The 25,134-nt window shown below is 42.7% G+C and overlaps 10 protein-coding genes across 11 annotated transcripts; 6 read left to right on the top strand and 4 right to left on the bottom strand.

Annotated features, from left to right (window-relative positions):
• Positions 1–329: 329 nt before the first annotated feature.
• On the top strand, positions 330–1,522 carry LOC145695363 (smad nuclear-interacting protein 1-like). Its single transcript, XM_081772361.1, has 5 exons — positions 330–630; positions 680–877; positions 928–1,020; positions 1,060–1,289; positions 1,336–1,522. The coding sequence occupies exons 1-5, from the start codon at positions 364–366 to the stop codon at positions 1,472–1,474; spliced, it is 927 nt and encodes a 308-aa protein (XP_081628487.1). The 5' UTR covers positions 330–363; the 3' UTR covers positions 1,475–1,522.
• Positions 1,523–1,533: 11 nt separating this feature from the next.
• LOC145695362 (uncharacterized) lies at positions 1,534–3,744 on the top strand. The gene is made up of 8 exons (XM_081772360.1): positions 1,534–1,664; positions 1,707–1,994; positions 2,038–2,252; positions 2,487–2,599; positions 2,745–2,865; positions 2,908–3,182; positions 3,258–3,461; positions 3,507–3,744. The coding sequence occupies exons 1-8, from the start codon at positions 1,547–1,549 to the stop codon at positions 3,619–3,621; spliced, it is 1,449 nt and encodes a 482-aa protein (XP_081628486.1). The 5' UTR covers positions 1,534–1,546; the 3' UTR covers positions 3,622–3,744.
• A 1,284-nt stretch (positions 3,745–5,028) lies between these two features.
• On the bottom strand, positions 5,029–6,628 carry LOC145702644 (syntenin-1-like). Of its 2 annotated transcripts, none has more exons than XM_081779903.1 (6): positions 6,281–6,628; positions 5,928–6,205; positions 5,717–5,863; positions 5,507–5,615; positions 5,382–5,461; positions 5,029–5,337 (listed from the first exon to the last, which is right to left on the bottom strand). In XM_081779903.1, exons 1-6 carry the CDS (start codon positions 6,378–6,380, stop codon positions 5,194–5,196), a joined length of 858 nt encoding a protein of 285 aa, XP_081636029.1. In that variant the 5' UTR covers positions 6,381–6,628; the 3' UTR covers positions 5,029–5,193. The 2 variants fall into 2 exon arrangements, with proteins under 2 accessions (XP_081636029.1, XP_081636023.1); XM_081779897.1 differs by having other exon boundaries at positions 5,030–5,337; positions 5,717–5,870; positions 5,935–6,205.
• LOC145712203 (uncharacterized) lies at positions 6,588–7,426 on the top strand. Its single transcript, XM_081789887.1, has 3 exons — positions 6,588–7,051; positions 7,099–7,233; positions 7,274–7,426. The coding sequence occupies exons 1-3, from the start codon at positions 6,635–6,637 to the stop codon at positions 7,424–7,426; spliced, it is 705 nt and encodes a 234-aa protein (XP_081646013.1). The 5' UTR covers positions 6,588–6,634.
• A 49-nt stretch (positions 7,427–7,475) lies between these two features.
• LOC145702633 (uncharacterized) lies at positions 7,476–8,635 on the top strand. Its single transcript, XM_081779887.1, has 3 exons — positions 7,476–8,200; positions 8,242–8,424; positions 8,465–8,635. The coding sequence occupies exons 1-3, from the start codon at positions 7,480–7,482 to the stop codon at positions 8,563–8,565; spliced, it is 1,005 nt and encodes a 334-aa protein (XP_081636013.1). The 5' UTR covers positions 7,476–7,479; the 3' UTR covers positions 8,566–8,635.
• Positions 8,636–8,771: 136 nt separating this feature from the next.
• Positions 8,772–9,708, top strand: LOC145712201 (uncharacterized). Its single transcript, XM_081789886.1, has 4 exons — positions 8,772–8,883; positions 8,927–9,198; positions 9,245–9,479; positions 9,521–9,708. Exons 1-4 carry the CDS (start codon positions 8,772–8,774, stop codon positions 9,706–9,708), a joined length of 807 nt encoding a protein of 268 aa, XP_081646012.1.
• Positions 9,709–9,719: 11 nt separating this feature from the next.
• LOC145712198 (uncharacterized) lies at positions 9,720–12,733 on the bottom strand. Its single transcript, XM_081789920.1, has 4 exons — positions 12,649–12,733; positions 12,224–12,602; positions 10,400–12,183; positions 9,720–10,354 (listed from the first exon to the last, which is right to left on the bottom strand). Exons 2-4 carry the CDS (start codon positions 12,590–12,592, stop codon positions 10,138–10,140), a joined length of 2,370 nt encoding a protein of 789 aa, XP_081646046.1. The 5' UTR covers positions 12,593–12,602; positions 12,649–12,733; the 3' UTR covers positions 9,720–10,137.
• Positions 12,734–13,725: 992 nt separating this feature from the next.
• Positions 13,726–16,026, top strand: LOC145697569 (high-affinity choline transporter 1-like). Its single transcript, XM_081774794.1, has 7 exons — positions 13,726–14,073; positions 14,123–14,216; positions 14,258–14,371; positions 14,414–14,544; positions 14,670–14,803; positions 14,844–15,437; positions 15,479–16,026. Exons 1-7 carry the CDS (start codon positions 14,022–14,024, stop codon positions 15,962–15,964), a joined length of 1,605 nt encoding a protein of 534 aa, XP_081630920.1. The 5' UTR covers positions 13,726–14,021; the 3' UTR covers positions 15,965–16,026.
• Positions 16,027–17,776: 1,750 nt separating this feature from the next.
• On the bottom strand, positions 17,777–19,701 carry LOC145695968 (ras-related protein ORAB-1-like). Its single transcript, XM_081773021.1, has 7 exons — positions 19,540–19,701; positions 19,316–19,424; positions 19,140–19,201; positions 18,995–19,095; positions 18,840–18,944; positions 18,616–18,796; positions 17,777–18,499 (listed from the first exon to the last, which is right to left on the bottom strand). Exons 1-6 carry the CDS (start codon positions 19,640–19,642, stop codon positions 18,662–18,664), a joined length of 615 nt encoding a protein of 204 aa, XP_081629147.1. The 5' UTR covers positions 19,643–19,701; the 3' UTR covers positions 17,777–18,499; positions 18,616–18,661.
• A 956-nt stretch (positions 19,702–20,657) lies between these two features.
• On the bottom strand, positions 20,658–25,124 carry LOC145711123 (uncharacterized). Its single transcript, XM_081788851.1, has 4 exons — positions 24,977–25,124; positions 23,214–24,850; positions 21,253–23,167; positions 20,658–21,179 (listed from the first exon to the last, which is right to left on the bottom strand). Exons 1-4 carry the CDS (start codon positions 25,039–25,041, stop codon positions 20,918–20,920), a joined length of 3,879 nt encoding a protein of 1,292 aa, XP_081644977.1. The 5' UTR covers positions 25,042–25,124; the 3' UTR covers positions 20,658–20,917.
• Positions 25,125–25,134: the final 10 nt, after the last annotated feature.

Raw genomic sequence — 25,134 nt, 5'->3', positions numbered from 1 at the left:
GCGAATTTAAACAATCAAAAACTCGCTTTCGAAATACAAAATAATTCATCAACCACTTACTGATCCCTCTTCATCCCCTCTTCGTTTTTATTTTTACCGGAAAAACATGTGCAATTGAAAAAAATGGTTCGGCCGACTCTTATCTTTTCTACCGATTATTTACTTATTCTTCATAAAAATTCCTCGCGACTGAAACATTTTTAAGTGGAACAAAAAGAGTTTATTCCTGAACTCAGGACCTCCTTCTTTATCTCTTGAATTCGATATCATTTATTATCTTTATCTCTTCTTTTAAAAGTTCATTTCTACATTCATACGGCTAATGTCATTCCGACACAATTGTTAATTTGTAATTTGCATCAGATGGGTCGAGAAAGAGAACGATCTCGCTCAAGATCTCGGGAGAGAAGGCGTCGAAGATCCAGATCTCGGTCCCGTTCGCGATCACGTGATAGAAGGCGCGATCGTTCCCGGGAAAGAAGACGATCCAGGTCAAGAGAGCGCCGACGAGAGAGATCTCCTGATATCAAGAAGGAGGTTAAAACTGAGGAAGAATTTGATAGAAGACAGGAGCGTGCGCGAGAACGGCGAAATCATTTCCAGCGCGGAGACAGAGATGTTAAAAATGAGGTGAAAAACCCGATCTGCCAGAACTCTGAAGTGACTCTTTATTCATTAGGCGATGAAAAGAGAGCCGGACTCGCCGGGCGGAAGCTCTCAGAATGTTTTCGCTGACGCACTGCGCGGCGATACTAATGACGAGCAACAATGGGGCCTTCGGAGCAATGACAAAGAAGGAGACAAGTCTTCAAAACCGAAACAAAAGCCTGATCTTGGACTTTCCGGAGCCCTTACTGCGGAAACTAACACTTATAAGGTCATTATTCAAACAGAGAAGTGATAAAGTAAATAAAGCGCGTTCTTTAGGGAGTTGTGATAAAATATTCTGAGCCGCCAGAGGCTAAAATTCCAAAGAAAAGGTGGCGATTGTATCCTTTCAAAGGGGAGGAAGCACTGAAGGTAAGATCTCTGTAACTCCCTGTCTTTAGCAAAACATAGGTGATCTATCTCCATCGACAATCTGCGTATCTGATTGGAAAACTTGCTGATATCTGTGAAATCCCCGTTGAACACCCCTCTTGCTCGCGTCAACACGCCGCTCTCCAGTTCCGCGCTGTCAAGATCACAAAACCCAGTGGACGAACAGTTCTTTCTGTCCGCCCTTATATCATTGATCTTGAATCGGCGAATGGAACTTATCTCAACAACGAAAAGATTCAACCAAGAAGGTTCTCAACGCCATCTCTCCTTTTCCGTTTTTCAAAGAAATTCTAGATATTACGAGCTCAAAGAACAAGACATGCTCAAGTTCGGCTTTTCAACGCGCGAGTACATCGTCCTCCACGAAAAAACTGACACCACAGAAGTCCACAAGTCCGAAAGCGAGTCGTCAAGTGATTCAGACTCAGATTAGAACCATTTCCCAAAAAAACTGCCATTTTAAATTGTGAAGAGACAAAAAAATTTAACGCTGAAAATTTCAGAGATGAATTCGGAAGGGCTTGGAGGGGTTGAGGTCGGAAATAAGCTCACGCGACAGAGGCTAGAGCAAATTACAGAAGAAAAAAATCTTGATACAGTAGAGAAAGTAGCCTTCCCTCTTGGTATGTTTCTTATTCAGGAACACTTTTCTAGCTCTTGTTTAGACACAGATTCCAATTCAATATCAGACCTGTCCCAATTCCTACCAAATCTGGTCGAGTTGAAACTCGAACCGCCATCATTCCTCCCAAATTTACGAAAACTCGGAAGTTGCAAAAGTCTAAAAATATTATGGGCACACGCAGTGGGAATGGAAACTTTAGACGGGACTTCTGGATTGCCAAATTTGACAGAACTGTTCGTTTCGTACAATCAAATTCAAGAGCTGGGGCCGTTGGCATTTTGCTCGAACCTGGAAGTGTTGGATATGGAAGGAAACTATGTTGATTCAGGTAGGTTATTTCATACTTCCAGTTTCTTACTAGGACTATTCAGCACTTGAGCTAAAATTCCTGTCTCTGTGCCCAAATCTACGACACGTGAATCTTTCCGGCTCGCCTCTTTCAAAGCTGGCAGATTACCGGAAGCTTTTGACGAATCGCCTTCCGAAGAGCTGTACAATTGAGGATGATTCACCCTCTGATGAGCCTTTTCTCGACGAGTTATCAGATGTCAATTTCATCAAAGAGCTTTGTGCTGAAGGCGTTCTGGTACGTTGAATATCCGGATTTTCCGGAGTAGCGATTTTTACTTTTTTTGGATAGATAAGAGATGAAACTTCCTGAAGGAATTTCTTTGTGAACTTGCTTTAAAAAATCTTCTTCTACTTCGATAATTACGGAACAAGAGCTAATCAATCATTGCGGGTGATAATTTTCGGTGGAGAAGGTTCAAAAGTTTCTTCGATAATTGATTTTACCCACTCGCCAGATGGTAATTTTCAGGACGAGGATGAGCTGCTTGCGAGCGAGCCACTCTCGCGACCGTTTACCGCGATTGGAATTCGCCCAAAAACAGGAAAACTGACGCCCCAGTCGCCGTCTGCCAGCCGGCCCAGGTAAGAATCTGCATTTTAGTTAAGTCTACTTTTGGACTTAATTAGATAACGAAAGCATATGGTTATGTATGTGTGCAAGAATCGATACTAGTGGAAAAAGTCTGTAGCAATAATGTGATTACCATCGCAAAAGTGATCGTTTTAGAACTGCGATCAATAACTTCAAAGTCGAGTTTTCCGTTGACGATACGATCGGGCCACGGCCAGGGTCTGCTTCTTCACTCACCAGTGGCGGAATTCGTCAAGGTCACAGGGGGCTCTTGCAGGTTTGATTTCACGGAAAGGATGGTTTTTACCAACGATTTTAGGGTCGAACCAGAGTGAGACCAAGTTCTGCAAATTCTCAGAATAAGACTCCCGTAACTCCGGAAGACATCCAGAAAACTCTAGATGAGCTCAAAAATCGACAGCAATCAGCGCTGAGCAGAGCAAGTTCAAGTGAAGTGAATGTTTTGAAACTTGACGATTACTCCGAAGCCGACTCTGGAATCATATCCGCAACGACTTCTATTTCTGATCTTAGCCTGAGAGAGGATGAAAATCCAGTCAAAAAAGTGCTTGTCCGATCAACGAGGAAAAAAGAGTAAGTTTTCTTGGAAATCTCAAATTGGAATGGCTCATTTTTCTAGAATTCTAGTTTTTATGAATATTTTTTCAGTATTCGACCAAAGCAGTTACAGAAAACGTCGGCAACAGAGATTATTGGGCGACCAGAGACAGAAGCAGGTGATGCAAAGGATCTTCCACCGCTCAAGGCAGATGCAATGCCGCAAAACTTTGGACTCAAAGACGCTAGAAAACTTGTGGATCTTAATACAAAGCCTTTGAGGGCTAAAGACTTGTCTAGTCTTCGATTTCAAAGGTAAACTTCTGCCCTTCTATTCAACCCTAAACATCTTTTTTTCAGTCGCCAAGAAAAGCTTCTTCACGAGAGCAGAATGCACAAGAGCGGCGTGCTAGGAGCTCCGATCATAAAATCCAGTCAAAACTCGAAAATGAAAAGCGAAATGAATCCCGTCTAAAGCTAGATTATCCGCAGTTGCGAAATTATGATTTCACTTGCCCAAATTTCGATGATGCGACTTTACTATCACCATGCCATAATATTGAACACAAACACATTTATTTTTATACTTGAACGAATACTTGAAAATTATATTTTAATATATCGATATTTTTGCAAAAAACGATTTGGAGCAGCTGCCAATCGATTCGTAGGTGGCATCTGTTCCTCTATCGATTCTCTTTTGTCTATGCGCTGGACACGTTCCAATGAGTGGCGCCACCACCCGGCGCAGTTTCGGCGCCAACGACAGTCCTCGCTTATTGCAAGCTCGACAGATTCAGTATCATTCCTTTCATCCCTTCTGGGGAGCAAGGAACAAAACAGACAGTCACCCAGACACAGACACGATTTGAGATCAAGAATAAGAACTGTCTGAATGGTTGGCAGTCGGAAATTTTATTTTACACCGACGCCAGCTATGCACACAGTTTCAATTCTTGGTCTACCACACGACGAGAGTTAGAGTTCAATTCGAGTTTATTCGCAGAAAGAAGGTTCAGGCGAAAGCATGTTTTTGGTACATTCGCAGGAATTTGTTTCGCCTCTTGTCCGCAGCTAAACGTTTCATCCCATCTTTGGATGCGAAGATAGAGACTAGATTTGCATTCGCCTCACTTTCCTATTAGAAAGTTAAATTGAAATATTGTTCCCTTTAATGAGTTAAACCAAGCTCACCTGTTGCCCCGCATTTTTCAACTTTTCTGGCTTACTAAACAGTACTTTTTCCCCTAGAAAAATTGTTCATTAAACCTTCCTGAAAGGCCCCATTCCAAGCCTGATTGTAACTCATCCCTCTGACTCCTCCAACAAAACCAACAACTATGATAACCCGTTGAAAAAAGCTTAAATTCATGACCGACGATCTGACCAGCAACTTCGATATTGTTGGCCTTTTGAGTGTTGGATCTCGTAATAATAATTAATGCAGGCATGACTGTGACGGTGCGCACTGTCTTACCTCCAGATTCTTCTTTTCTTTAGTTCATTGAACTCGGTAATAACTGGACTGAAATTTACGCTAACTTGCTTGGCCTTGCATTAGATACTAGTATAATTTAGAATATTCTCCAAAGGCACTCTTGGTCAACGGAGCGGCTCCGTCAGAGCCTCTTTGCCCTTGATTACTAAGGAAAAAGAAATGACTGACCATGGGTTAAACATGGAGATAGTGCTGTCAATCTGGAATATTGCGTCAGACGTCTGAATAAATCAGATTTCCTCTGTTGACAATTTGACTTTTTGAAAGAATTCTATGCACTGCGTTTACCTTGCCAGGTCAATCAATACCATTCTATTTCGCTCTTGGCGGTCCATAGATATTGCAATTCATAAATAATAAGTTCAAAATGATGTTGGCAAGACAGCTCTTATGATTATATCACTGCATTTATTACCAGTATCAATAGCAGATAATCAAATATGACAGAAACAATCAATAGAAGACGCTTTATTGGACTTTTTTTCTCAAAGGGATATTTAACGGTCATAGGAACTTTATACAGGCGCGAAGAAGACAGAAGCTCTTTTATCAAACATCAGGAATAGAATGATCCATAGATTTGAACATGCTTCTGCTTACATTCTTCGACAAATGCTCGAACTCGTCTTTTGGCATAGTCGTCAATGTTACGGTTCGTCCACAGCCAGCAAGGATTTCCAAAATAAGTTTGTCCTAAAGGTTTTTTCATAAGAATTTCAGAAGAGGCTTTCTGGTACCTTCATTCCAACGACATTTTGACCGTTAACCTCACAAATTTGACGATCAATGAGCAAACCATTTCTTGCAGCAGATGAGTCTATAGACAAACACTGTAAGGGAAAACGCGTAAGCGCGTATTTACCTTGCACGAGGTGAGAAATACGCCCATTACTGAATTTGAAGCCAACATGCCCTTGACTATCCTTCTGCATCGTAATCGTGGAGGACAATGGCCTGTCGCGAAGAACAAGCTTTAAGTGATTGTGAGAGGCTTTCATAACAATTTCGTACACTCAGAATGATTGACGCACAAGATCAATTTAACGAGCGTGTCATTCAAAGTTATTGTTACCTCACATCTCTGGGGATTCGCCTTCTTGAGCAGCTTCAGCGCCTTGTCTGAGGACTTGCCAGCTAGGTTTTCGCCATCGATTTGCACGATTTGATCGCCAAAGCGAATTCCTACGAGTGCAGCCGGTGATTCTTTTGCAACCAAGCTATCTAGTGTTCCAAAAATGAATTCAAAAGGGAAAATTTCACGGGATCTTCTAGGAACATTTCCTGACAAAGACTCCAGCGTCGATGCATTTCAACTTGAGTCCAAACTTGTTAGAATCAGGATCAACACAGATGTGCACCATTCGGAGGCCATCTTTGATCTCAGCTCTCTTAATTCCGACCATCTCGCCTGAAACAGGGGCGCTTGAGTAGTTTGCCACGGCCATGGAAGATGGCTGAACAGGTTGAAGAGCTTGAGATGTTTGCGATTGCTGGTTCCAGTAGTTTGGAGGATCATCAGGGCGTGAACCTGGCGTCAGTGTTGGATAAGGAGCACTAGAGTCTGAAAATACATTTCGGAAAAAAAATTCATTTTGACACTTATTTTTTATATCGATTAGAATTCAAAGTTGCTTACGGCTTTGGATCATATTTTGTTGACGTTGTTGTTGTTGTGCTTGTTGAGCGTTCATAGCATTTGCTACAGTCATATCTTCGAGTGTCGGATAAAGTCCCATTTTCTTGAAGTTTGCTTCTCTCGATTAAGAAAAATTAAACAAGTGTGATCAGTGATTTGCTGAACTGCGAGGGAAGCGCAAAAGTGTGCTCACTCGTCCGCCTCGGTAAATATAGAAAAGTGAGAGAGGGAAAGCTGAATAAGCGTTCTCTTTCTTGATTTTCACGGAGATAAAAGGAGCCGATTGGTGGACTCAGGGGATCGACGGAGCTGTTCTCTGCCTTTCAGCAGAATTTATGACTCATTTTTTATTGCATGAAATCAATGATAGATAATGGTCGGAGTCGAGCATCAATCGTAAAGAATGTTTTCAAAATAGAACATGATTTCTCTAGAACTGTCGCAAGGGATGATGTTTTCAGCGAATCTGAAAGTCTTGGCAGCAGAAAAGCTGCAAAAATGCAGTCGTCATCAGCAAGAGACAAGCAAATATCCACTTTAGAAGGCATAAAGAATCACCCGATGGGTCATCTTATCGGTGCGAAGATCCTAGCACAGCTTGAATACAACGATTTTTTGAACCTTGAATACATCCTTTGCCCACCAGGAGCGGGGCCATACGACGGCATTATCTCAGATACAAGATGTGCTGAACTTCTGAACAAGATGGAGCGAACTGTTGATAGAAACATCGCCTTTGTGAGACGAGACTTTGAAATTAAGTACAAAAAGGTAAAGTTTTCATCTTCTTATTCTCTGTTAGCGTTATTTTATCAAAGAAACCAAATGTTTCCGGGATAGTCAGCATCATCAAAACCCACAAGGCTCTTTGCGAAGGATACATTCAACCAAAAGCTTCTTTCCGAACTTGCGCGAGTATTTCCTTCCCTGAGATATTTCTTGGGAATGATTATGTAAGTTTCTCCAGTTTCTTCTTCCTCTAATTGTCTTTAGATTGTGTCAGATGCTCGAATTCTTGGCTCACACGATCGAAGCCTCCCAAAGAAAGACAGAACGAAAGCATCAAGAGGGCCTTTAGCACAAACTACTATCACCTTCTATGTTTACAAAATCATTCGGCCAAACGCAGGAACGCTTTTACTCTGAATATAAATCATACACTCGGATTTCGAATCGAAAGCTTTTCAAAAGTGACTGTCATGTTGAACCAAGTCTTCACCGCCGAGTACGACTACCAAGTCTATCATCCAGAATTCTATCTTTACGAGCCATATGTGGTAACCATACGGTCGCGGATGCATCAGTTGAAACAAGTGCAAATCTACAACATGGAAAATATCAGAGAAGACATCGTTGATCCACGGACAGCAGAAATCGTTGGTGGACTCTGCTACGGATGCCACGAGTACGACAAGCGTTACAGACCCAAGCTAATCCAAGATCGTTTCTTTTCCAAGAATCATTTTCTGCCGGTCGTTTTCCCAACAGACCGTGCCGACAAAGTCAAAATCGAAGTCTGGCATATTTCTCCCGAAGGCATCAAAGAGCAGTGGAGCCAAATAGTCATCTTGGACGAGGTAGAGGATGAAGGAACGAAATTTGAAATCTTCTCGCGAATGGCCTTTCTTGATAGCTACAACTGGGCAGGGATAGATTGCAATCCGGACCTTTTTCGGACTCTTATCTATCACATTCGCCTCGATGAAAGAAAGGTTGAAAGTTACAGATTCGGCCATGGTTGGACCGACATTCAAGCCTTTGGTTACTATAAAGATACGATGTATTGCTACATTGGAAAAGATGATGCCGACGATTTGCCGCACGCTGAAAGACACAGCTTCCTTGCCAGAATAAAAGACGGAGAACCAGAAATGCTCTGCTGGGTGGACAACTGCAAAGATACCAGTGATCATCCTGATGGTTGAGTACCCTTTATTCCTCTATCTAAGACTCAAGTTTAGAAGGACTTCACATAGAATTCTGGCACGATGGCTATGTTCAGCTTTGCTACAAGTGGGATACAGGGCCAAATTGTGGCAGACTCCTTACTATTGCTGATATTGAAAAGGAAGTTGAGCGAACAACAGAGACGCACACAGCTAATGGAATGACAACGGAGCAAACTGCACCGATTATCAAATTAAGTAAGCCTTTCCTCACTTCTTATGAACATATTTTTATAAGGGCGTCTTTACGATGAGGGAACAATGGACCTAGATTTCCTTACTGAAAGCTTTCGATATGGAAACATGGACAAACACCACCGCGTTAATTTCTTTTTATAACTTTCAACTTATATTTCATGTATTCATAACTGCCATATTCAAATTTTTTTTCTGATAATATATTTGTTTTCATAAATAATCGAAAATTTTCGACGGAAATTCTCATTCCAATAAAAATATCGAATGTGTACTTTTGGCTTTTTATAATGGCGCAAAGCAATAAAAGACTAGCAGGAGTGAGAATTTTCAATATTTCAAATAACAAAATGATGGAGAGAAGAACATTTAATTCAGCTTCCACAGTTTACCAATTACCACCTTTTGATCAATTGCAGATTGTTTTATTTTGTTGCGTCCTTTTTGCCTTCACAACTCAATGTAAGTTGCATCTTTCATTCTTCCAAGGCTAACTTTAAAAAAGTCATTCTTCTTGTATGGCCACTCTGGGCGCTTATGAACTCAGCTGTTTCATCCCCTGCTCTTGGAGCCATTTTCTTCTTCAAGGGACTTTTTGCGCAGTGTGCTCAATATATGCCTGGTCAATTCCAATGTGATAATGGCCTCAGACCTCTCTTCTTAAAAACTCCAGTCACAATTGTGATGCAAGCTTTTGCTATAATAAGCCAGATTTTCCTGGGAGCTGCGCTGATCATTCTGCTCTTCGGAATGGAATGTACAAAGTGCTTTTTTAGGGTAAGTTCTACCAAGTAGAAAAAAGTTTGCTTCATACTCTTTGAAGACACCGGAGACAAAAACTCGGCTCATGAAACTCGCCGCCTTGCTGACCTTTTCCGCTGGCGTTCTTGAGCTAACAACTGCAAGTTTATACACAAGCATGATCGTAAAGAAGTTCAAGTCAGAAGAGCTCTGGAGTAGCGATTTCATGCCTGGAAATCAGCTCAAAATTGATCTTGACCAAATTCGATTTGAGCTTGGAGGATGCACTTATGCGGCTTTTTGCATCGCTTTCGTTGGTAAAGAATAACTCCTATAAAAACATCTTAATGACTTCTAGACATGTGTCTTGCATATGCAGTGTACAAAAGAAGAGGTTTTGAAGATCTAAGGTACCATCGGGAGAAAATCGAGCAAGATGAGGAAGACAAGTATCGAAACATGCTGGAAACAATGGGTCAAACCGGTCAGATGCCTCGTAATTCAGTATTTGAGCCTTACTACACAGCTGCTACAAAGAATGATTAACAACGATTACATGGTGTTTGAAAAGTTTTTGATTTATTTTCGCATTTGTTGTAAACAGAAGAAACTAAACCGCAACAGTTTCTTCTCTTTTTCGTTAACTGAGAAAATGGAAAGCAAAAACAGATTCAGATGGTAAAAACGAATAAAAGTGAAAAGGTAGGGAAATAAGCAGCGCCCTCGCGCGGCATAAATTGATAATGACTCTGATACTATATTATCAATTTATACCACAGCTGAGGTAAAAAATATGAAAATGAGAGCGTTTTTGGTGAAGAAATAGCTGACTGGGTCAAAGTATCGGTCGGCCTTTTGCGCGTTGTCCCACGGCGGTACTTTGGCCCAGTTCAGCAGGAGCATGGTCAATTGTCAAAGCAGAATTGTCGAATTCGAATGTCTGAGGAAACTCAAACAAACAGTATTTGTTTTTGTTTAAACGTCAAGATGACGAAGGGGGATATCAACCGCCACTCGCCAGTATTGCTGAATTTGATCGTCGGTAGATCGCTTTCGTCGGGCGAGAAGATCCTCGCTCACGCAAGATGAGATGTCGTTGGGCTGATCTTCATCGTAGTTGCAAGCGTGGACGTCGCAGGTGAGTCGGAGGTCTCCGTCGTTATCGTCACCAACGAACTCGAAAACGGTGTAACTAGAGATAGAGATGATAACTATACAGAATATAACAAATTCTAACCTGAAGTAGAGACAGTCGTTCGAGAGCTCGTTTGATGGGCTGTACCACGAACCAGCTGGCATAGGTACAAGATCCGCAGCATTGCCCCACTCGGCAAAAGTACCATTGAAATCCCGTCCAACTCGTTGGAACTTGACGAATTCGTCGGTCTGATGGTTCACCATGATGCCGTAGGACTCAGTCTTGTTGGCGTTGGTGACTGTGCAGTCGGGAACAGAGAAGTAAATGTTGTCGAGAGGCATGGCTTGGCAGACCTTGTAGTAAAGAGTAGAACCGACATTGTAAGGATCGGCGACAGCATCATGCATGGCCCAGCTAGTGATGGCTCCGCTTCGTGTGTACACGGGATCGAGAGTGTTCAACTGGAAGACGAAGTTACCGGTGCTGGTGAGTGAGTTATCAACAGAATCTGGATTTACGAGAGCAGATCCAACATGAGTCTCGTAGTCAGTGTTGTACTCACAGGTGAAGTCAACAGTGATTTTTGGAGCAATGCTCATGAAGAAAAGAGCTCCGCTTGAAGCAGTGACTGCGTTTCCGGTTGTTGCAGACTGGAGGGTCTGAGAAAAGGTCATGATGTTGGCTGTGTAATCAGCAGTGACACCGGTTGAGCACTCATCAAGACGGGTGTTGAAAGACATGCATCCAGTAGTCATAGAGTCGATCTCTGCTGGGCAAGGCTCAGTAGCGTTGACGTAGCCAGTAACAGGGTTGCATTGGCTATCGCTGAGATGATAATCGCCAGTTGTGACTCCCTCATCAAGGTCTTCAACAATGCACTTGGCGATGTAAGCGACCATACGATCGGGCTCACACTTAAGGAGTACTTTGTCAGAGGGAATCTGGCACTCTTTTCCGACAAGATCCCAACAAGCATTAGGGCAACTGCAGACTCCGTCAACACCTTCACCGGTGCAAAGATGGGAACAGCCGCCGTTGTTGCCGTCCTGACAGTCGATACCTGAAAGGGCACTGTTGTCAGCTTTGCCCCACATGGTTGAAGAAGCGGTATCCACAATGTTGTTCTCGTCGCAATCAGCATCACAGACGAAACCAGCATCAACAGTGTCATCAACAAGCTGTTGCATACCACCAGTGTATTCACCCTCTTCAACGATAGCATCAAGAAGGGCGAAGTCAGCGATGACCTCGAAGGTTTTCTGTCGATCGACGATGAATCGCTGCTGACTGACTTTCTCAGCAAAGCCGCGACTGCTGGAGGACCATTGGTTGATAACTGTTGCAATCTGGTCATCTGTAGCATGAACAGTCCAGCAGTAATCAAAACAACCTGGTTTGTTTGGGGGTGCATCTGGCTTCAGGCGGCCATTGCTGTCGAAAGCCTGGCTACTTTGTTGGCTGTCCTCCTGAGCGGCAGCATCGTTATCGAGGAAGTCGTTGACACCGTCTTGGACACCATTACCACTGCAGGTTCCAGCGCATGCAGTCTCCCAGCATTTAGCTCCGACAGCATGGAACGACTGACAGATCTGTCCAGTAAAACTGAAGCAGAGCTCATTCACATTTCCGAAAATCGACCCGAAGAGCCAGAGAATGGGCAAATACATGGTGACACATGTTCTGTACTCGCTGTAGCCCTCGAAGGGGTTGACTGTCGTGGTGGTGGTGAAGTCAGTTGTGGTCGTACCGGTTCCAGACGTCGTGGTTGTTGTTGGACCAGTTGTTGTGCTGACCTCGTCACCAGATCCAGAGCCTTCAAATTCGTTGAAGTTGATGACGTTTATGAATTTGGCAAAGCCACCGTATGGAAGGCCGATTCCGTTCTAGAGTTTGATGCGAATTTTGAACATGAGTATTTCTCACCTCGATATACTCAAGGACATCAGCCTCATCATCGCTACCAACAGCGTCTTCGTTGATGTTCCAAGCCTCTACGCAAACATCGTAGCAACCAAAGGCCGCAGTTGTTGGGTTCAACTGGCCAGCAGAATAAGCAATTTCCGGCGACCCTCCGATTTCGTTTTGGGCTGAGCAAGTCGAGAAGCACGTGTTCGCTCGAAACTCCATGTCCGGATACTGGGCCGAAATGGCGTCACCGAGCGCAGTACATTGGTTGTCCAAATCAGCAAGGAGCCCGCCCCATGGCACGGCAACGGAGAGACAACCCTCGACGTGGAAGTCTGACCCCGCCGCTGCTAGGTGCAGGATTGAAAGGGACGGGAACAATTTCATTCCCCGACTCCTACATTCACAATTTCTCAAATAATTATCTCGCAAAGCTTTCAAACCTTTCGTGGACGGTTGGCGGTTGAGTATCTCAGAGTCACCTTCCAAAATGATAAGATTTCATTTTATAGCATCGTTTGCGGCGTGACCTTTCAACAAAAGCATAATGCATTTGAAAAGTCAGCGCATATGTTTTTTTCCGCATAAATTGTGGTGAAAATGACGAAAAATTTAGCTGACAAATGAATTAGAAAATGCCGAGATCATAAATAAAATTATGATAAGAAATTTCAAATTGTATTTCATGCTGAAACTTTCAGCGTTGCCTGAAATGCTGATCAACATTTTTGAGACACACGAGACTCTCAATTCTTCCGAAATACTTTCATCAACTGCCGCCCGAGGGGATAGAACACTCGTGCTTCTTCAGGCCCCTCCTCTTTCTGGTACCTTTCACGTTGCAGCAACAACCAGTAGACACGTTTTTTTAATTCAGAGATGACATTTTTTGATTTTGTAAAAACTTTTAAACAGAAGCGATACGAAAGTCTTGAAGACGATGATCAGGATCATCAAAGCAGAACAGTGAACAACAAGCGCCCTTCTGTCGTTGGAGGCCTTGTTGGAGGCCCAGTTGGAGTTGGAGTGATTTGGCCGACGAAGAAAACCACCAAACTTTTATAAATTCGAAATTTGATGAATAAATTTGCTCAAATAGAATCGTTTTCAACGTTATGACTAAAATAAGGGAGGAGGTACATGATTTTGGAATATCCTATCGAATTGTTCGATTTTTTTAATATTTGCAAATAATATACCAACAAATATATTCCTTCCTGTGAACAGTTATTTTGGCCCAAATACATTTTTTCAATGTGGTATAAGGGTCAGTTTTGGCTAATGGAGAAAAAATTTCCTCTTCCTGTCAAACTAAAATATACTTTATCTACGGTAAAAAATTTCTTTTACGTTTATACATGTCTCTTATTTATGAGTAAGAGACTGCTTTACACTCGGACGGTAAAGTTTCCATATTTTTGAAATAAAAAAATGATGGATAACATCATTCGTGATCGAATCAAATATTATTTTTTGATTTTGAGAAAATACTTCCGAAATATCAGAGATTCTCGCTCATAAAATAATTTGCTTTTTCATGTAATTGACATTGGGACGGATTAGCGCTTCTAGCGAGGAAAATTTGTATCTGATTTGCAGCATCGCTTATGGAACAAGCCTTATGCGTAACAGAGTATAGAGGGCACTACGCTATTGCTCCCATCTACATTGCTACAAGTTACTCAAGGCGGGAGTGAACTTCTCCTTCCAGAACCTCATATTTTGATAAAAATTGATAGCAGTTATTTTTTTAATCCACATCAAAGAGACAAAAATTTAAGAGACTGAACATTCGAAGTCATTTCAACAGTTACTTATGACGAGTGAAGGCGGATCTTTAGATGTTGTTGGACTTATAATCATTTTGAGTAAGTCATCTCATTTTTGTTATCGTAATAATGGCGAAATGCATGATAGTTTTCTACTTGGCTGTTGCTGGTGTTGGTGTCTGGGCTGGCTGGAAGAATCGTCACAAAGGAAAAGGCGACAATGGATACATTGTTGGTGACAGGTAACGTAGCCAAGCGTTTGAAAAGGTTTAATTATATTCAGGGATATTTCAACGGTTGTTGGAGTATTCACAATGACAGCTACATGGGTCTGCGGCGGTTACATAAACGGTTCTGCCGAAGTTGTGTTTCAAAAAGGCCTTCTGTGGTGCCAAGCGTAAGTTTCGTATAGCATCATCTTAGTTGAGGCGATTTCTAGTGCAGTTGGATACACACTCTCCATGGCCATCGGTGGCATGTTTTTTGCGAAACAGATACGAGCGACTGGTGCTACAACGATGATTGATCCTTTGAAGGAAAGGTTTAATAGCGATAAGTGCTCGCTAATTGGTTTCAAGTTGAAATTCTCGAGTCTTGAGGAAGTGTGAACTCTTGTGACATAATTCGCGTAAAGAACCTCTGTCTAAAAATCTTACGAAAGAAAGCTTACGGAAGATTGCCTGCTGCCCTGCTAGTTATCCCTGCAGTACTTGGAGATCTATTTTGGAGTACTGCTGTTCTCGCCGCTCTGGGAACAACTTTGTCGGTCATCTTGAACACTCCAGAAACGCCTACTATCATCATCTCCGCTGCTGTGGGGACACTCTATGTAAGTTCATGCTTATCCATACTGGTAATAATTCCGTTAGACTGTCTCTGGTGGCATCTACGCGGTAGCATACACAGATATTGTCCAATTAATCTTCATTGCCATCGGACTCTTCACTGCGATGCCTTTTGTTCTAACCTCTGAGCCTGTAGCTGGCCACTGGGAAAATCGAACTTCTGACTGGATCGGAACAATCCCAGAACCGAAAATCGCCAGCTGGATTGATGCAATTATCATGCTTATGCTTGGAGGAATTCCTTGGCAAGGATATTTCCAGCGAGTTCTCTCGGCATCGAGCGACAAATCCGCTAAGATTCTTTCATTTTGTGGCGCTATTGGGACCACAATTTTGGTTATCCCTCCCGTCGTTATCGGAGCTTCGGCAAAAGTTGCGGACTGGTCTCTTACAAGCTTGGCCAATATGGATATGAATGATTCAGAGCTTCAAGAGTGGCTTCTAAAGAATAAGAAATCAATTCTCCCGCTTTCTCTTGAAGAGTTCACTCCGACAATTGTTGGGTATTTCGGACTTGGAGCAGTTGCAGCTGCTGTGATGAGCTCAATTGACTCTTCTATGCTTTCCGGCGCCTCGATGCTTACAGCGAATGTTATTCAAGAAATTGCTGACGCAAAGGTAGTTTTTGTTATCAAAGTGCTCAATCAACATTCTTTTAGGGTTTCGAAATCACGAATAAAACAGGAGGATACCTTCTCAAAGTCAACATCATTCTCCTTTCCGCCATCGCCACTTACCTATCCCTGACGTTCGAATCAATCTACGAGCTCTTCCACTTTGCCGGTGATTTGGTCTACGTTCTTCTCTTTCCGCAGCTGACTGCATCTCTCTATCTCAAGGATCGCGTGAATGGATTCGGCTCCGTCATTGCATTCATCTTCGGAACCTTGATAAGGCTGCTCTCCGGTGAGCATTTTCTTGGAATTCCAGCTTTCATCAAATGGCCCGGCTATGACGAATCTGTTGACTACAAACATCCTCAACTCTTCCCCTTCAAAACAACAATCATGCTCATGGTTTTTGCGATTCTCCTTCTCGCTTCAAAAATAAAGACAAAATTCCTTACAAAAAAAACGCATGAACGCCTATCTTCCGAAGAGTCAAAGCCTTTCAAGCCGATTGAAAGTTGTTCCTCAAGCCTTTGACCTACAAATCTGTCTGTTATTGAACCTTAAAACGTATTCCTGATATAAACAAAACTCAATTATCTTTGTTACAGAGCGTCAACTTTGAAAGCAGAACAAAAACCTAGTCAAAAGGAAAGATTATAAAATCTCGCAAAATATCAACTGCCGACTAAAACCCAAAACATGTTGGAATCAACTCATGAGTTCGATTTTCGTTTTGGCGATAAAACTGAAGAGTTTTTTACAACAACGAATGCATATGCTCTTGCAGAACTTGCTATAGAGATACCGAGCTTTCTTATCGGTATTTTTGGAAATTTACTGGTCATTTATGTCCAGCAAATAAGCAAGAGAAAGACTGGAACTCGACGTTTTCTTCAGCTTAATGCTATCGGAAGTATTATGTAAGCAATACTCAAGAGGAGAGAAAATTTAATATCATTTGAGATACATAGTTAGCGTTCTGCCCCACAAGTTTCTTATGAACATCAACTATTTGCAAACATCAGCAAACGAGGATTTTTACAAACCGAGCCAGACTCACGACCTTCTGACGGAGAATAACGCTTTTTGCAAACTTTCATTTTTCGGAGAAGACCTTGCATCTTCTTTAATATCCACCTCACTCGCGATTATTGCTAACGAGCGATACAATACCGTCAGCGGGCTTGACAAGCGATTGGGCTCAGTGTACCGAGCTGAAGAGTCGTCAATCAAACTTTACGCCGTTCTTCTATCAGCGATTATTTCATCAGTTCCAACATTGTCCTTTATTTCTTCGCAGGCCGTTTCGAGGCCAGTTGATGGTTTGAACCCAGTTTATTCGAATATTTCAACGGTCAAGAGCTGTGGGACATTTGGTTGATAAATATTGCTTCTTATTTTCAATTTGTAACAAATATTCAACCAAATTCAGCTACCACGAAAGCTCATCAAGTTTCCCCATCTTCAGAACGATCAGATTCGCACTCTTCTACATGCTTCCCTTATTGATCATCTGCCACTCATACTTCTACGTCTACAAAAGACTGAGACAGCACATCAAGCGCAAGAACAGAAATTCCATCAATCCAGTAATCGAGAGGGAACAAAAAGCCCAACACTTGATTACAGCTTTGGGAATATTATATGCATTGAGCTGGGGGCCTTATCACGCCAGTAAATTGTATTTAAATTGGTCAAAGTTTTTTGACTTGAAAAGTCAAGTCGCCAAGCCAAGCCACTGGATCATCATGGTCTCCGCTTTCTTTCAGATTATGCCGCAGATTGGAAACTGCGCTGATCCAATATTTTATGAATGTTAAAAATTAAAATTTCCAAGAAAAAGCAAAACAATTTTCAACAACGAAAAGATAATTCACAGCAGCGAATACCGAGTTGAATGCAGAAAACTGTTCTATCGACTTATTTACCGCGTTAGATACAAGTACATATCGCCCTGTCTACTATTCTGCTGCGTCGAAGAAGAGTCAGGTTTTTCCGACATAAGAGTGCATAACAACGATTTGCGTAAGTTCTTATTCCGTTGTTGACTGTAAAAGTTGCTTCTTTAGAAAATGACCTGGAGTTTTTCTCCTCGCGCTCATCAATAAGGACTCAACAAACGAACATGAGTGGTGAGAAGGGCACTTCTAGCAGACAAAACTAAGTTCAGGTCGAATCTTTCCTCGATCGATAAGTCAACAGATCGGCAACGATGTAAGTCCGCTTATGCCGAGTAGAGGGACAAGAGAATCCTTCGCACTTTCTGATCTTTAGTACCTTAACTGTCAATCGAAATAAACTCGAATCATATGCAAAAGCTTCGTGTTCTTGCATACATTCCGAAAGTGAAAATTATTATGTATATTTATCATGATTTTGCAGTAATATTATTGAAAAGAAAATATACTGGCTCCTACGAAAGTCATTGCCAAGCATACGTGAAAAGATGAAAACGTGGTTGTCTCACTATAAGAATATAACGAAGTTGAGCTTGTATGTTGGTTGACAGCGAAAAATTGATAAAATCTGATTAGAACTTACTGGTTAGAATAGAAGATGGAAATAGCGGTGAAGAAACTCGCGACTTTCTTGTCCGGAAAATCAGCAATTGCGTGAACAACGGAATTGACTGTTGACGCAATTGCTGACCTTCCCTCTTTGACACTGTTAGATACCTGTAATGACAATTGAACAAAAGACATTGATTTTGATCAGAATAATTTTATTGCATTTACCGGATGGAGTAAATTTCGAACATGTTCATGAAAGAAAAAAAGAAAAACGCAAAAGTGCCACCTGCAGGCTGCGGCGAAGAATTATTGTAATGTAAGTATATTTTTTGTATATAAATATGTCGTTTCTTGTAATATTATATAACGAATAGAGGGAAATATTGACAAAACGTAGTTTTCTTCTTTTTTGGGTCGAGCTGGTGGTGGTACGGTTTGAATATTGAGATTAGTTCCGACGATATTTCATCCTCGAAAGAGGAGACTGTAAATTGTGAAATTGACGCAAAGGTGGTGCAGCGATGAGAGTTGAAAGTGGCGAGAGTTGTGGTGTATATATCTTTTTACAGGGCTGTTTAATATAAACAGATAAATGCTCAATATATGTACTCTTCCTTGATTTCAAATATGAAAATTATCGACCGAGAAAAAACAAAAAAGCAATCAGCCCGGCGCCTTTAGGGAATTAATTTTCCAGTGAGAAGATAACTTTCCAACATTTTCAACAACAACCTCCAGATTTGTTTCCTACACTGTTCGTCTTTCCAATATCGACATTTCCTCTTGGGCCGGACGGCGAGGGACCAGAGCCCGGTCCCATTTTGTTCTTGATTTCTGATGCCATTGTTAAGAAAGCCTAAAATTACTGGTGTTAGAGTTATCAAAGACTGGAGTCGTACCTGTTCGACGTTGGTATTATTTTTAGCAGAAGTTTCGAGGAATGGGATATTAAGGGAATCGGCGTATTCTTTCGCAGTAGTGTAGTCGACGACTTTTTTCGTGGTCTGGATATTAAGGTCAATTGGCTCTTTCTTTTACGATTATTTTAACTAACCATATCACATTTGTTTCCGACGAGAAGTTTGTTTACAGATTCAGAAGCGTATCGGTCAATTTCTTGGAGCCATTGCTTGACGTTGTTAAACGATTCCTGGTCTAAATATTGAGCTAGAATTTCTGTCGTAAAAGGGCTCCCTTACCAGTGACGTCATACACAACAATGATACCATGAGCACCTCGGTAGTATGAAGAAGTAATAGTTCTAAAAACAAGGATTGAGAATCGAACTGATTGGCAAATATTTAAACTTGACGAAAAAACGGGGAAATATTTGTGTGGCAGGAAGGTGAGAGATTCTAACTTTCTACGAGCCTACCTGAAGCGCTCCTGGCCGGCTGTATCCCAAATCTGAAGTTTGATGGTTTTGCCATCCAATTCGATAGTTCTGATTTTGAAATCGACACCAATTGTGGAGATATAGCTTTCTGAAAGTTCAAAGTTTAAAAAAGTCAATCGGAATTTTAACGACGGCAATTTCTATTCATAAAAATGTTCTTTATTATCGCAATAATTCGAGGATTGAAGAAAAAGGTGTTTTACCTGAATAAGTATCATCGGAAAATCGGAGTAAAAGACATGATTTGCCGACGCCAGAGTCTCCAATCAGTAAAAGTTTGAAAAGGTAATCGTATTCGGGATTCATATTTCAACTTCTTTCTGAATAAAATCACTCTTGAATGATTGAGCACTCGTAAAATGGGAAGCAGAGAAGATAAATAATAGAGGTATCACATGGTCACATGTAGACAGGGCATGATAATAGTGATGGCTTGACTAAGGGCCAGACTAGTGAGGATTCAGGAATTTTGAGAAAGACAGACCACCCTTTCCGTGAAGGAGAAATAAACTGACGTGAGCGGAAGTTACTTAATTTTAACCTTACTGCTTTTTACTTGCAAAGAACCTTCAAAAGAAAGGCTGTTTTTAAAAAACAAACAAAAAGTCGGCATTATTTTGAATCAATAACTATTTAAAACCGTGGCTGATGAAAATCGATTCCAGTTCAGTTTTCTGCCGTCTTCATACATTTTCTTTTTCCTCACTTTCACCGAGTCTCTTTCATAAAATAAATCGCTCTTAAAGTCTCTTTTGTATAATTTTATTTTTCAAAATCTCCCTGAAGCCTCTCACCCGCTCTGACCCGTGGCGCCGTTGAACGACAAAATAAGTTTGCTCAGTCCGCGCCGCTAAACAACAGAAAAATACACGTTTTCCGCGATCTGTGAGGCCCCTTGTTCTCTATCTACGGCTCGGGGAAGGCTTTTAGGGTGAGTATTTCCTTGCTATTTTTTGGTGGCTTGACTAAGTTGGCGCGATCTGCTGCGGGAATAAAGGAGTGCGCCCACGCGCGCTAGGGCCACGAAGCTCCGTGCTCTGGAGATGATCTCAACCGAGCTCACGCGCCGGCCATTGGCCAGGGGATCAGCCAAGGGAATAGTGCATCATTGAGTGTGTGATTCACACTAATTCAGAGTGGACCAGCTCGAGAGCCAGAGCATGAGTAACCAAGCGACTGTATGATTAGAAACTGTACGGTCGATAAGAGTGTGCAAATATTGGGAGAGAATTATTCTAGAGAATTACTCAGCTCCTTCAATTAAAACTTTAATTCAAGCCTTTAACGGCCATCAAAACCATTTTGATTGAAATCAACGAAGAGATTTTATGCTTTTTATTTTTTTTTTGTCAAAATATACATTCAGAAACAGGCGAAGAAATAATTACAAGAACAGTCGATTGTATAAGATTTCGTTCACAGTAACTCTAGTTTTTTGAGCCTCCAACAGTACAAGAAACAATTTAGGTTATTTTTTCGGAATAAAAGAGTGAAGATATATTCTAGGCGTGTAAATCAAGATAAGGCAGTTTCATCGGAATATATAAAAATAACGTTTATACAAATAAGATTAATTTACAGTTACAGTGTTTCACTGAGTGTTTTGTTCTGTCCAGAGCCGAATCCGGAACTCTGATCTTCCTCGCATCTGGGTCGAAGCGGATCTGAGCCGATCCATAGCGATCGGAACTTGTGTTGAACTAGGGGCAAGCTCGATCTTCCAGTCACTTCAATAACGCGGCGTTTTGACGGGGTAAGGTTTAGGTCAGGCGATTTGATGCTTTCAGGCCCGAGAGCAGAGTCCATTGTATCGTTGAGACTTTTCGCCTTTCGTTGGACAACCCTGAATAGATTTTTAATAACTGGTTACTTGAAAGATAGGTTCAACTAGAAACTGAACTTTTAAAATCACGAACCTGAATGGCGACGCATCGGAGTGTCTTAGAGGTGACGTATTTGACGGCTCAGATACAACGGGCGAGTTCTCAATTAGTTCCAGGCTCGTTTCATCTGGACTTTGGCTGGCACTCTTGTCGGTAGTACTGAGCATTTGCGTGAGAGCGCGGTGAACGATTTCAACGATTTCTGATTTGCCGCCTTGGAGGGAAACCTTTTCGGCGCTCATTTCCACGACGCCAAAGCCCATTTTCTGGAGGAAATCATGGCACCCGCCGGCAGCCCAGGAGCACATGTCAATATCGATTCTGCTCTTGTCAGATGACTTCAATTGGCGTTTGATTTCTCCGAGAAGTCGACGTCGGGGAAGGATTGGAACAAGAGCGCTCAAGCAATCCACTGGAATCGCAAGAAGCGACGGGACGAGAGCTGTAAAGTCATCGACAAGGGATTCATCTTCTTCTGAAAGAGTCTTCTCGCCAAGCTGAACTTGAAGAAGCGTTCGCCTGGCTCTACTCGGTTCGCTTCTCAGAAGCCCATAAAGAGCATCGGTGATGGACGCATTCGGACCAGACTTGGGAATCCCTGTTCCAATCCAGGCACCCCAAAAGCTAGTATCGACAAATTTCTTTCCCGACTTTTGTTTCAACTGAGCATCTTGTAAAGCACTGATCGGATCCATTGATTCAAGGCTCTCGTTCAATAATCGCACAAAATCAGACACAGCGATCTTAGGAACCTTCCAAAGTGGTCGAATCACGCAAGAAACTCCTGCTTTGATCAGAACATCTGCAAGTGGGCCGGTGTTGTCGGAATCAAGGACGATCATACTCAGATTTGAAAGCTCTCCAGTTGAGAATAAGTTATAAACGTCATGTCGCTCTTCGGACAGACAAAGTTCGAGCTCGCTGCGAACGTCCAGACTCAGCCAAACATGCTTTTCTTTCGCCAAGGCATTCTTCAATTCTGCAAGATTGGAGATGACACTTTGTGGGAACCCTTCGTCCTTGCTGTTTGGTTCTGATTGAGTCTCAAGAGATTGGATTTGGATAAGCTTCACGCCGGATTCAGGTGATGCTGGCATCACATCAAGAGCAGACGGAACGACTGCGATCTTGTATTTTTCCACGAGTGGGATCTTATCGTCTCCAGTGAGGCACGACCATGGAACAGATAACAGCCGATCGTCGTGGCAGTAGATTTCCAAAGACTGACCTCGAACCAGTTCCGCTTCAAAAGCGCCAATCAGTGCTTCGTAAAGATAAACCGAGGCGGACTGAAGGGTGAAATTGTCGTCGGTGCTATCCATAGATTGATCAGAAATGTCCATCCGAGGGCTGAGATCACGAAGCATGATGTTTCGGAGGCGAACGAGGTGGTCAGAAGCCTTTGAGTGTCCACAAAAAGCAATGACTTGTTGGTAATCATTCACGAGCCAGCAGTGCAGATCAAGCCGACAGAGGGAAAAGTGGAGACCCGGCTTTGGATCAGCAACTCTCTCGTGCAAAGCTTCTGTAAGTTTCTTTTCCCGAACAAGAAGAAGCTCCCGAAGAGACGTTCCAGTATCTCCAGCATGTTCAGCCTCTTCTAGCGCTTCTTCGATATTTCCAATCGCTGCCAGTGACTCGGCAAGAGTCAGATGAAGTTGTTCGGCTGTACTTGACCCGGTGGAGTGTATACTTGAGATCGTTGCAGTAGTAGTGGCGGTTTTGTTCAGCGTCGCGTCAGAAACAACAGAGTCGGTTTCGCCACCACTTTTCTTGACAACATTTCTGAGAGTTGAAACGGCTTCGTCGTGGAGGTTCATCTTCTGAAGACATCTTGCTAGTTTGCTCGTGCAAGCATCTTTCAGAGTCAGATTCTGAGTCGAATCGATAATTCCTTTATAGAGATCGACGGCAACCTGGCAGTTGTCAGATTCCTCTTCGATTTGCGCTAGAAAAACAAGTAAGAATGACTTTTTGATAGAGTTAAATCTTACCAAGGATGTTGAACGCCTCATTCGTATGGTGATGACGTAGGATCGTGCGCGCCTTGTCAAAGTTTTTCAATTGAAAGGCGATATAAGCGAGATCAATATCAATCGCCTTGCTTTTGTCTTGGTCCATTCGTTTGGCGCGTTCCAAGCAACTTTCAGCTTGTTGAAGCTGCCCAAGTCGCATGTGATACTGTCCCAAAGAATGATATGCTTCCCACTCGACTTCCGTGTCAGCTTCTTTTATAGCGGCGTAGAGAAGGGACTCGGTGGATTTGATCGCCGCTGTCAAGTCGAGGCAATTTTCATCAGCATGAAGACGAGACAATCGTCTGTAGACGCGGATTTGAAGGTTGTATTCTCGTTCACATTTGTGCGCGAGTTCATGAGCCACAGACTTTGCTTCGGCTTTTTTGCTCAAACTGTCCAAGCAATCGACGATGCCAAGAAGACAATCTGCCCAAGCAATAGGATAGCTAGACGGACTGAGGAGCTCCCGCTGTGATGTGAAACTGGCCAGTGCCTTTTCAGGATTGCCAAGATCTTGGTAAGCTCGTCCTTCTTCTCCAAGACAGTGAAACTCGACATCTGGGTTGTTCAACTTTTGTGAAAGTTCCGCGCCCTTTCTCGCCACCTGAGTGGCCTTGGAATGTTCTCTCACAGCTCGATAACACGTGCACAGAGTTGCACAAGCATCGAGAAGCAGTTGTTGTTTATTCCCGGTTGTTTGATGTTTTGCAAGTAGTAGCTTTGCTCGTTCCACGCGAACGATGGCGTCGCCATGAAGTTTCAGTTCAAGAAGCACTTGGCCAAGCTTGAGCAGGGACTGGATGAGTAAATCCTCCTCTTTGAAGCGTTCCGCTGCGGCGATTGCCCGACGCAAGCTATCGCGCTTTTCCGCCTTATCACTTCTCCGCTGCGAGAATAGAAGGAAAGTGGCCGCCTTGGCACTGAATTTCTCCAATGTTTGCAGAGCCATTTCTGTGTTGGTAAGTTGAGCCAAGAGCTCGGCAGCTGAGGATTGAACATCAGGAAGGGATCGAGAGGCCCGGATTTGCTCACGCAAGCAGGAGATTGACTCGCTCAACCGTCCACTTTCACGAGCTGCGGCGGCTAAGCTTCCAAGGGCTCTGATTTCCCCCTCGATGTCGGCGTTTTCCCGGCTCAAGATAAGTTCTTCCTTCATTTTTGATGTAGCGGATTCTCTCTCGCCCACAGCCCAATAAGCAGCACCCAAAGAGTTGAGAACGGTTCCACGGAGCTTGAATGAAGGAGCATTCAGATCGAGGGCGCATTCGAGGACGTCTATTGCTGCCTGATGATGCTTTGCCCGGTGTAGATCTTGACCGATCATCGAAAGGACGAGAAATGGATTTTCAGCGAGGTTCTTTTGCTCAAGTCGCTGGATATTGCCACGGAGTTCGTTCTTGAGAGGACATTCCTTGGCTACTTTGATCATTGTCCGAAGTATGTGAATGTCGCTTGGGCAGTTGGCGATACCCTCAGCGATGGCAGCGAGAGCCTCATCAGGTTTGTTGAGGCCAAGGAGAGCAAGCCCCTCGGCCATATAAGCAGTGGTGCAATATTCATCGGCGTCGCGGGCGCGCGCGGCTAGTTGAAAGGCCTCGTGGTAGCGGGAAGCTCTACAAAGAGTAATTTTATTATAATTGACGGGGTAATATTAGAAGTATTTCAAGTGGATTCCGGTTCAAGCACCCGGTTGTAAAAGAAAGTTTGCCATCTGGCAGAGAGTTAAACTAAAGACTTACCGAATCAATCGATCAGCTTGCTCAGCAAGATAGTAGCCATTGCTTGAACCAGTGCTAGATTGCATATTCTTTACTTTTTCAATCAATTTTCAGGTTTGATAAAGCTTCTCAGCATTTTTTCCCAATTCCGACTTTCTGAAAAAAGAAGAAGTTTAGAT

The sequence above is a fragment of the Oikopleura dioica genome, chromosome 1, assembly GCF_907165135.1.
Source record: "Oikopleura dioica chromosome 1, OKI2018_I68_1.0, whole genome shotgun sequence".
NCBI lineage: Eukaryota > Metazoa > Chordata > Appendicularia > Copelata > Oikopleuridae > Oikopleura > Oikopleura dioica.
The sequence above is the reverse complement of the archived record's forward strand: the minus strand, read 5'-3'. Positions and strand labels throughout refer to the sequence as shown.

Coding starts and splice junctions, on each gene's coding strand:
- LOC145695363 (XM_081772361.1), top strand. CDS start 364: ATGGGTCGAGAAAGAGAACGATCTCGCTCAAGATCTCGGGAGAGAAGG. Junction 878..927: donor CGGAAACTAACACTTATAAG/GTCATTATTCAA, acceptor CGCGTTCTTTAG/GGAGTTGTGATAAAATATTC. Junction 1,021..1,059: donor AAGGGGAGGAAGCACTGAAG/GTAAGATCTCTG, acceptor AGCAAAACATAG/GTGATCTATCTCCATCGACA.
- LOC145695362 (XM_081772360.1), top strand. CDS start 1,547: ATGAATTCGGAAGGGCTTGGAGGGGTTGAGGTCGGAAATAAGCTCACG. Junction 1,665..1,706: donor GAAAGTAGCCTTCCCTCTTG/GTATGTTTCTTA, acceptor GCTCTTGTTTAG/ACACAGATTCCAATTCAATA. Junction 1,995..2,037: donor AGGAAACTATGTTGATTCAG/GTAGGTTATTTC, acceptor AGGACTATTCAG/CACTTGAGCTAAAATTCCTG.
- LOC145702644 (XM_081779903.1), bottom strand. CDS start 6,380: ATGGGACTTTATCCGACACTCGAAGATATGACTGTAGCAAATGCTATG. Junction 5,462..5,506: donor TATTTCTCACCTCGTGCAAG/GTAAATACGCGC, acceptor GTTTGTCTATAG/ACTCATCTGCTGCAAGAAAT. Junction 5,338..5,381: donor AAAATGTCGTTGGAATGAAG/GTACCAGAAAGC, acceptor AAAAACCTTTAG/GACAAACTTATTTTGGAAAT.
- LOC145712203 (XM_081789887.1), top strand. CDS start 6,635: ATGAAATCAATGATAGATAATGGTCGGAGTCGAGCATCAATCGTAAAG. Junction 7,052..7,098: donor TTGAAATTAAGTACAAAAAG/GTAAAGTTTTCA, acceptor ATTTTATCAAAG/AAACCAAATGTTTCCGGGAT. Junction 7,234..7,273: donor TATTTCTTGGGAATGATTAT/GTAAGTTTCTCC, acceptor AATTGTCTTTAG/ATTGTGTCAGATGCTCGAAT.
- LOC145702633 (XM_081779887.1), top strand. CDS start 7,480: ATGTTGAACCAAGTCTTCACCGCCGAGTACGACTACCAAGTCTATCAT. Junction 8,201..8,241: donor TACCAGTGATCATCCTGATG/GTTGAGTACCCT, acceptor ACTCAAGTTTAG/AAGGACTTCACATAGAATTC. Junction 8,425..8,464: donor TGCACCGATTATCAAATTAA/GTAAGCCTTTCC, acceptor TATTTTTATAAG/GGCGTCTTTACGATGAGGGA.
- LOC145712201 (XM_081789886.1), top strand. CDS start 8,772: ATGATGGAGAGAAGAACATTTAATTCAGCTTCCACAGTTTACCAATTA. Junction 9,199..9,244: donor GTACAAAGTGCTTTTTTAGG/GTAAGTTCTACC, acceptor TACTCTTTGAAG/ACACCGGAGACAAAAACTCG. Junction 9,480..9,520: donor TTTTTGCATCGCTTTCGTTG/GTAAAGAATAAC, acceptor AATGACTTCTAG/ACATGTGTCTTGCATATGCA.
- LOC145712198 (XM_081789920.1), bottom strand. CDS start 12,592: ATGAAATTGTTCCCGTCCCTTTCAATCCTGCACCTAGCAGCGGCGGGG. Junction 12,184..12,223: donor ATGTCCTTGAGTATATCGAG/GTGAGAAATACT, acceptor ATCAAACTCTAG/AACGGAATCGGCCTTCCATA. Junction 10,355..10,399: donor AACGACTGTCTCTACTTCAG/GTTAGAATTTGT, acceptor CTCTATCTCTAG/TTACACCGTTTTCGAGTTCG.
- LOC145697569 (XM_081774794.1), top strand. CDS start 14,022: ATGACGAGTGAAGGCGGATCTTTAGATGTTGTTGGACTTATAATCATT. Junction 14,074..14,122: donor TGGACTTATAATCATTTTGA/GTAAGTCATCTC, acceptor AATGCATGATAG/TTTTCTACTTGGCTGTTGCT. Junction 14,545..14,669: donor CGATAAGTGCTCGCTAATTG/GTTTCAAGTTGA, acceptor CTGCCCTGCTAG/TTATCCCTGCAGTACTTGGA.
- LOC145695968 (XM_081773021.1), bottom strand. CDS start 19,642: ATGAATCCCGAATACGATTACCTTTTCAAACTTTTACTGATTGGAGAC. Junction 19,425..19,539: donor TTCCGATGATACTTATTCAG/GTAAAACACCTT, acceptor TTGAACTTTCAG/AAAGCTATATCTCCACAATT. Junction 19,202..19,315: donor GCCGGCCAGGAGCGCTTCAG/GTAGGCTCGTAG, acceptor CCTTGTTTTTAG/AACTATTACTTCTTCATACT.
- LOC145711123 (XM_081788851.1), bottom strand. CDS start 25,041: ATGCAATCTAGCACTGGTTCAAGCAATGGCTACTATCTTGCTGAGCAA. Junction 24,851..24,976: donor CAAGCTGATCGATTGATTCG/GTAAGTCTTTAG, acceptor TACTCTTTGTAG/AGCTTCCCGCTACCACGAGG. Junction 21,180..21,252: donor TCCGATGCGTCGCCATTCAG/GTTCGTGATTTT, acceptor AAATCTATTCAG/GGTTGTCCAACGAAAGGCGA.